General features: G+C 34.6%; 1 protein-coding gene across 2 annotated transcripts; it reads right to left on the bottom strand.

Annotated features, from left to right (window-relative positions):
* Positions 1-304: 304 nt before the first annotated feature.
* LOC101500700 (serine/threonine protein phosphatase 2A 55 kDa regulatory subunit B beta isoform) lies at positions 305-7,570 on the bottom strand. 2 transcript variants are annotated; one of them, XM_004510294.4, is made up of 14 exons: positions 7,067-7,570; positions 5,235-5,338; positions 5,015-5,107; positions 4,806-4,925; positions 4,490-4,699; positions 3,827-3,918; positions 3,564-3,682; positions 2,658-2,781; positions 2,088-2,211; positions 1,671-1,739; positions 1,499-1,590; positions 1,340-1,417; positions 1,187-1,257; positions 305-1,086 (listed from the first exon to the last, which is right to left on the bottom strand). In XM_004510294.4, the coding sequence occupies exons 1-14, from the start codon at positions 7,176-7,178 to the stop codon at positions 950-952; spliced, it is 1,545 nt and encodes a 514-aa protein (XP_004510351.1). In that variant the 5' UTR covers positions 7,179-7,570; the 3' UTR covers positions 305-949. The 2 variants fall into 2 exon arrangements, with proteins under 2 accessions (XP_004510351.1, XP_004510352.1); XM_004510295.4 differs by having other exon boundaries at positions 4,493-4,699.
* Between the last annotated feature and the right edge of the window lie 539 nt (positions 7,571-8,109).

The following is an 8,109-nucleotide window of genomic DNA, read 5'->3' as shown; positions in this document are numbered from 1 at the left end:
ACAAGCACCACCCATATTTGGCGGACCATCTTTTTGTATCTCTGCTACTCCACACATAGGTTCGAAGAGTAAATATAGAAACATTAGAGATTTCAAAGAGAGGATAAATTTGTTGAAATGTGAGTTATCTTCAATGAAGATCATTGACCTAGCTATATAGCTAAGACAGTTACAAATGGATCCGTTAAAATATTCTAGTATCCTTTCACTCACAAATGACTCACCAAAACAAATAAAGCATATACCAAATGGTGAATTACTGTAACATATACCATGAAAGAAACCAACAAAATACATGTCAACATAACAGCAAAATGAACCAATCCATGATGACAAGGAAATAGAAACAATCCATGTTTATCCTAAAATTATTACTTCCTTTTAACATAATACATACATAAAATTGACCGTGTATAGCAAATTCACTAAGACATTGAAACATTGCTCAAATTAAATTCCCAACACAAAAATATAATCAATGAAAAAATGATGCACTGCATGTTTCCACTGCTCCATCCCACAAGACACATCTATCTTAATTATCTAGGCAAAAAGAAAAACAACTACATTTTTTATCTTGTATCTTTATCTGTTGTAGGAGAGCTACAATAACATTTTTCTTCTTCATTTTGCAAGCCAAACACAATATGAAGCATTTTGACTGCACCTTCTTTTCACAAAAAGATACAGAAAAAGGAGGGAAAAGAATATTAGGGTCAGAAGAAGGATGAAATTTGAAAGAAAAAAAAATTGCTGCAACTTCTGGATCTTTTTTGTAAGAGCTCCAGTGAAATATTTTGAAGGGCACTTGTAGGTTGAGTTCATGAAGCCTCCAATTTAATGGTTGGTAAGAATGGAAAAGAAACCTTCTCCATAATAACCTCGAAAACAGCCGAGCAAATATATATATATATATATATATATATATATGCTTTCCAACCATTTATCTTCATGCATAGTACATGTATAAGCTATTTGCAGCAGCACAAGCAATTGAATTTTCAGTTGGGTGCCATGCTAAGTGTAGTAACTTTGTAGTGAAATCAAAAGAGTTTCCATTTGCATCGACACCGGTGTTATCAGCTCCTGTTTAAGATTAGCAAAATATTTGAAGTCGTGTTACTATTAACCAGACACTGTGAGAACTCAAGAGTTTAACAAGGTGTTAAGTAGAAAAAAAACTAACCGCGTCTTACAACTCTTGTGATACTGTTTCCAAGTGATCTAGAAGGCCTTGAAGGCGTTGGAACTTGTCGTCTGAGAAAATGAAAAAGTTCGTAAAGATGTCACAATTTCAACTAAACCATAATTTGTGTCTGAGTTTCCAATGTAAAATTACCTCATTGGATTTTTACTGGCTTCCAAAGTAGTAGCCTCTGTACTTCCCGGGGCACAACCGAACACACGGAATAGATTGCTGGCATCAAATGAAACAAAATAGTAAGATGCAGGCTCAAAGATAACAAAATCACAGATAGATAAAGTTTGAATAGAAAACCTGTAAGAACCAGTTGAAACACGCAATCCATCACCGCTCAGACAACACTCGAACTTGTCAAAAATGGAGTCATTTTCGTATAAATCACATAGCTGCACATAATAAAAAAAGCCCGTTATTATAACTCGATAAAGCAGGAGGAACTCATGACATCTAACCAAAGGAATCTAACCTTTGGCCTTAAGTACTCGTGAACCCGGAACGTTGAAACTGGGCCAGAATCCATATTAATATCCCATAACTGACAAACAAGGAAAGAAGAGAGGTGAGGCTAGAGAGATTGAGAGCATAATAAGCAGAAGGGACCCAAACAAAGTGAACAAATAATTGTAAATGAAATATTAAAATGAATAGAGAGCTGTTTGCTCATTGGATTCAACAACCACCATGAATGAATTCTATCAAATACATGAAATTCTTCATAAATTTAATGGTACTTGGGAACTCTTTCATCTAATTGCTGAGACGAGATGGCTCATGTCACATGGAATTTAATCCAATTCAATAAATTATAAATATCCCCAACCAAAATACTAAGAAAATCTTTACAACAGAAGCATGGATATTTGGAACAAAAAAGCTTTCAAACCTTCAGAGTCATGTAATCACGACTAAGAATATATCTTCCTTCCTTTGCAAATTTTATATCTGAGATAGAAGCAATAATCTCTGTGAAAAATGATCTGGACCCAGGTGCCTCCTGTTCCTCAAATCTGTACAGAAGAAATTACATGTGCGATTGGCATTGGAAAAAAAATATTTTTTTCAGAGAATTGGTTCCTCTAAAGTGAGTAGTTAATAAAGTGAAAAAATCAATGGTTGATATTTTAACCATCCATGATTTGTTAATTGTTATACATGTTCATATATTACCAACCATTGATTTTATCAATGATTGATATTACTTACTCTAGAAGGACCAGATCCTTTTCATATGGAACATAAATGAGTGTAGGCCAAAAGGGAGATAAATGAAAGAGGAGGACTAGCAACACACACTCTTTGATTGGTTATAACTCACATAAAACCCACTAAATAACGTGGGCCCCATATGAATTTGATGGGATCCATGTGGATTTTAACCAATCAAAGAGTGTGTTGGAAAATATGTGTTGCTAGCATTATTCTAAACTAAAACATCAGCAAAAAATGATCTTACAGTTTGGCATGAGAATCGCATAAGGCTGACTGCCGCAAGTCAACAAGACGAATTGAACCCTTTGAACTGCTATAGGCCAATGTATTACAATGTGTAGGGTGAAATTCTGCTGATGTTATAACCTCTGCAATAACATTATCTATAGTCAATACTAATAAAAAAAGCATCAACCGAAAAAATAATCTTATAATAAAAAAACAAAACAAAAAACGTGCAATTTACAAAAACCCAATCCAGAAAACCATCTTGTTTTTTTTTTTTTTTCAACTAGCATTACAGTGAGCAAGTTATGTCGCCAAGTTTACCACTTCTGGCACATCAGCTCAATGCCATGTGCGCACAATTAGAGCGCCTCGGCCAACATTGTTTATTGGAAGAATGGAGTCTTCACTCTTCATACTTAAGGGTTTAGGATTCTATTCCTCATTATTGTAGGATGAGCTGTCAGAGGTATGTTCAAACAACTTTACTTAACACATTGCTATCTGTCTTATTGCGTTGCAATGATATCAACTCCTAGAAGTAATAATTGTGCAGATCACATTTCTTAGGGAGACATCAATAAAAATGAAACCCGCGGAAGCCCTAGTTAAATTCATTCTTCAAATTTCCTGAAACCTATCAAATCACAAACACTAACTCAGCAAGTAATGTTCACAGCAATATAACTATCATCAATCCGACCACAAAATCAACAGGCATCCGATAATCGTAAGGGTGTATTCTTCTGGTGATCTCGAATTCACCTTGCCACTCAACATCACATAGACAAGACTAGAAAGATTCACATATGCAAAACCAACTCTTATCATTTATCAGTTCTTTAACAAAACAAACTATACTAAGTTACCAATGGAGCAACAATTTCAGAAGAACATAAAAATATACTAGTGAAAGAAAGTTTACCAGTCAGATCCTCCATATTTGCAGGCTTTACATCAACAATATTAAAACTTTGATTGCTAATTTCCAAGTTCCAAAGATTTATACGCAAATCATCAGCCGATATGAAAGTTTCTCCATCGCTAGAAGATATTGAGAACATACCATCGTTCAAATGTGATCAGATTTCAGAAAAGCATCATTACACCAAAAATCAAAGGCATAAAAAAGTCGTGCAGATATGAACTCAAGAAAGAAAAGTAGTCGACATAACGTAACCAAATCACCTGTTATTTGAAATAGAATTGATGTGATAGTCATGAGCATGTGCATATACTCGACGGCATCGAGCCAATAGACTGGTCTCGTGGCTAGCTACCTACATATTGTACAACGCATGTGTAAGCACAAGATGCACAACAAGTCTACAAAGTAGCAAACAAGTCATTGTTAAAGTTTAAAAATGAAGCATAGAACTGTAGCTACTTTTCTTGCTTATAAAGTGCTCCCTCCGGAATGAAATATAATCAAAAGGGGCATTTGAAAAGTTAATGTATCTGATCCAAAGTTTAGATCAGAAAAGTTGATCTCTCTGATCTAAAGTTTAGATCAGATACACCAATTTTTAGAATACCCTTTTAGCTTATGTCATTCCAGAGGGAGTATTAGGGAACATATAACAGACACTACAAGGACAGAACAATGAAACTATAAACTAAATGCAACTGGTTCTCTTTCTGTTATTTCTTTTTCAACTTCTTTTATAAAGTTGACTCTGTTCAGAGAGGAAAAAGGTCTGTTTTATGCATTGCTGAGTTTGTGTTTTATGTTAATCTACCAATTTATAAGTTGTCCATAGGAAAAATATATTTTTTTCAAAAAAAGTTATACCCAAAAAACAAATATTGGAAAACAGAATTCAACGGCGAAGGCTGAAGGTTGAATACAACTACCGAGGGTAATCTTAGCGAAGGTAAGCCTCCTGGTGGAAATGAGAAATCATTGCTTAGATAACCATATGATTTATCTGAGGATCCTCCATTTGCAAGATGTGGCTTAGAGTTACTCGAATTACTTGAACTAGCAATAGATCCATTTCCCATTGCTTTTGAAGGGTCGATATTCATTTCAGAAACTTTCTTCACCTTCTTTTCTTGAACCTATTCAACTCAGATAAAGAGAATAAGAATAAGTGGTGTAGGAAATAAATCAATCGGTTCAAGAAAACAGCACACAGCATGCCTCGGGTGTGCATTCATTTCATACCTTCCAATATTTGATTGTTTTGTCATTTGTAGATAGAAGGAACAAAGCACCATTAGCTGTTTGGCACCATTTGATTTTGTTAATTTTCTCTTCTATTTCCAAGCTCTTAAGATAATCAAACTGAAACAAAAATCGCGTTACATATATTAAAATTTCTGATCAAAGATAGTTTGAGCAGCTTTAACTGGTGTCTGGTGACTAAACATTACCTCGGGCTCGTGACTCTGAAACTCAGTTTTATAGCGGAATTCAGGATGCCTGATAGAATAGTCCATTCTCTCCAAATCCCTTCTCGATCCATTCTGCAATGTTATATAGTAAATAATACATAGATATTACAATACCAAGTTTGTTATGAGGAATCATTCAAAACTAAGTTGATAAGTTTGCTTAGAAATAAAAAATCGGGAGAAGAAAGAATAAACTTACGTCTTTTGTATCTGTCCGCTCAAAGAGAACTACTCGACCACCACGATCACCGGTAGCAAGATGGTCACCAGATTTGTCAAATTCAATAGCCGAAATTATGTCCACTGTAGAAAAAAAATTGGTCAATCACTCTGAACTGGAAGAATCTACCATTCTATTAATGGTGTCTATAGGCCAAACATAAATACCTAACAGGAACCAACTAGATTTATAAAATCCATATTCTTTCCACTTCCTTAATTCCTTATACAAGCCATACAGAAATATATCTTAGTTACAGCTTAACACGAGTATTGCATGTTTTCTACGAGCTAAACCGCCTTTCCAAAAGCAAGGTTTCTGTGGAAAAAATAAACAATGGCCTTTCACCAAATCCAAATCTCCACCACCATGATCTGGCAATGGTACCATGTCAAAAGTATCCCGAACAAGCCCAACGTGGAATCAAATCATCTAGGTTAGACAGATTCAATGTCCATAGAAGATATCATGGCTCCCTCGCAGCAAAAAGAGAATAGATGAATATGTTTCTTATTCCAATTACACTCTATTAATAACCATTAAGACATTTGTTTACTCTCTTTCAATCCTTGTTTCATTCTTATTTTTGGTTACGATGGGAAATTGTAGTTCAGCGATACTTTGTACCTTGCGGTCTATTGTACAGTTGTAAGACCAGCGATGTTTTATAGAACAAAGTGTTGGGCGGTAAAAAACCAGGGATGAAAATGGTGTGAAAAAACTAGACGAGACAAGATTAAGAATGACAACATTATAGATAGAGTTGGGGTAGCACCTATCATTGAAAATATGATGGAATATCGACTTTGGGGTTTGGCGCTTGAGCATGTGGAGATGAGGCATGTAGATTATGTAGTAAGGAGAGTAGTTCAGATGGGAGGTAGTCAAATCGTTACAGGCAAAGGAAGACCTTGAAAAACTATAAGAGAAACTATTATGAAAAAAATTAAAGATCAATGAGTTGGATAGAGATATGATATACTACAAAACACCATGACTTTGTTTGATCCATGTAGCTGACCCTACTTGGTTGTTGTGAACATGTTATATCACTAGACTTATAAATTAGAAATGTAGCACAACCATCTCAACCAGGCATGCAGCTGGAGGAAAATGACATAAAACCATATAGGCTTGTAGTTGACAAACTGAAATTTTTGAATTAGCAAGACACTAATTTCGCCGGAAACAACTACAACATATAATATAGAAATAGTGCGACAATGAGGATGCTGGATCCAAACTCAATCTCAAATTCAAACTGCTACATATAAGTGTCTAACAGTAACAACACCACTTATCGAACTAGAAAAAAAAAAGACATTCCTTAAAATTTATTAACATATATAATTCTTCTTCCTCCTATGACACAAACTCATTTGCTCCATGTCGATTCTTAATGCCATTCATCAAACTACACACCATTAAGATCTAACACTAAACACACATTGAAAACTAAACAAATCAATTCACCACAGCAAGAACTGCTTGGAATATAAGCAAAAGCTAAATAAATACACAAAGATCAAAGACCAAAGCCAAAACTAAAGCCCCTCCATTGTTAAAGTCTAATAGTTCAGTTCCACTTTCACACTCAATATCAATCCAACCAAGTAAAAATTAACAATGCAAAAAGCCAAAACTTCCCCCGAAAATTAAACAAGACCCTAAAAATCACACATCAATTACACAACCACAATCCAAAGCAGATCCAAAGCAAAAAAAGAACCAAACCCTAATCCCAAAACAATAAAGTGGATCCAACAACATAGTACCCTCAACAAAGCACAACACAACATGGGAACAATTACCTTCTTGAACTTCCTCTCCAACCGCACGTTCGCCAAAAACTTGCGAGAATTTCCACTCAAGCGGTTGCTGTGGACCCTCCGGAGCTACAACGGCCTCATCGCCACCGTCCATTTCTCAATCAACGGCAAACAAAAAAGAATCCCCACAATCTCTCTATCAATCAACGCATCGAAGATTTCCTATCTGGGTTTTCACAAGATCATAGTTTCAAAGATACCCATCAAATAAATATTCAATTTTTTTTCTTACACCCTTGTTTGGAATTGGATTTCCAGTTCAACCATTTTCAGCACACAAAAATAAATTTTCCTTTTTTTCTTCTTCCTCTCTCTTGCAATCTGAACGTTTTCTCTCTCTAAAAGGAGAAAAATGGGAAAGTTAGTTTGGCATAAAAATGACGGAGCAAACGGTTCTTTGGATTTGGAGATGCTAAAAAACACACAACACAACACAAACACACTCTCTCCTCTGTCTACTTCTCTCTCTCAATAATAGGTTCCTGTTTGTTCTTTTTCGTTCCTAAATATATATAATTTCCTAGCTAATCAAAAAAATTAAAATATTTACATGTTATGTTTTTTGTATTGTTCTTATTTAAAACATACTTTTTTAAATTTATAAAAAGAACATCTTTTATAATTGTAATAGACTTTTAAAAAAATTATAATCCATTAAGTATGATAAGAATAACAATAAAAGAAGTGTACATAAATTTTGTTATATAAAAAAATGAAGTATAATATATCTCCTGGTTTGTTAAAAATATGATTTCCAAGTTTATGATAATCTCACTTGTCTGTCACATGAGGTTCTCCAATGCACACGGTATTTTGTGGACTGTTGGTGTAGGTGTCACTACATTAATGATCTGTGATGGAAAAGCAGGTAAGGTTAGAGAGTTGTATTTGGATTGATTGAAAATTTTCATTAATTAACCAATTAAACAAAGTACTTGTGATAGGACCAGAAAATGTTGAAAGGAAAAAGCTAAGGTGAGGTCTGTTCGAAATGACATCTTTGTCCTTGCCTTTTCATTTATTTG

This window comes from Cicer arietinum, chromosome 7, assembly GCF_000331145.2.
Source record: "Cicer arietinum cultivar CDC Frontier isolate Library 1 chromosome 7, Cicar.CDCFrontier_v2.0, whole genome shotgun sequence".
NCBI lineage: Eukaryota > Viridiplantae > Streptophyta > Magnoliopsida > Fabales > Fabaceae > Cicer > Cicer arietinum.
Note: the sequence above shows the minus strand (reverse complement) of the source record. Positions and strands in the feature narration are given on the sequence as shown.

What these genes read in the sequence shown, in the direction of transcription:
- LOC101500700 (XM_004510294.4), bottom strand. Translation starts at nt 7,178, where the DNA reads ATGGACGGTGGCGATGAGGCCGTTGTAGCTCCGGAGGGTCCACAGCAA. An exon ending in ACGAGTACTTAAGGCCAAAG is followed by an intron (nt 1,591 to 1,670) that starts GTTAGATTCCTT and finishes TATTATGTGCAG; the next exon opens with CTATGTGATTTATACGAAAA. An exon ending in GCCAGTAAAAATCCAATGAG is followed by an intron (nt 1,258 to 1,339) that starts GTAATTTTACAT and finishes TCATTTTCTCAG; the next exon opens with ACGACAAGTTCCAACGCCTT.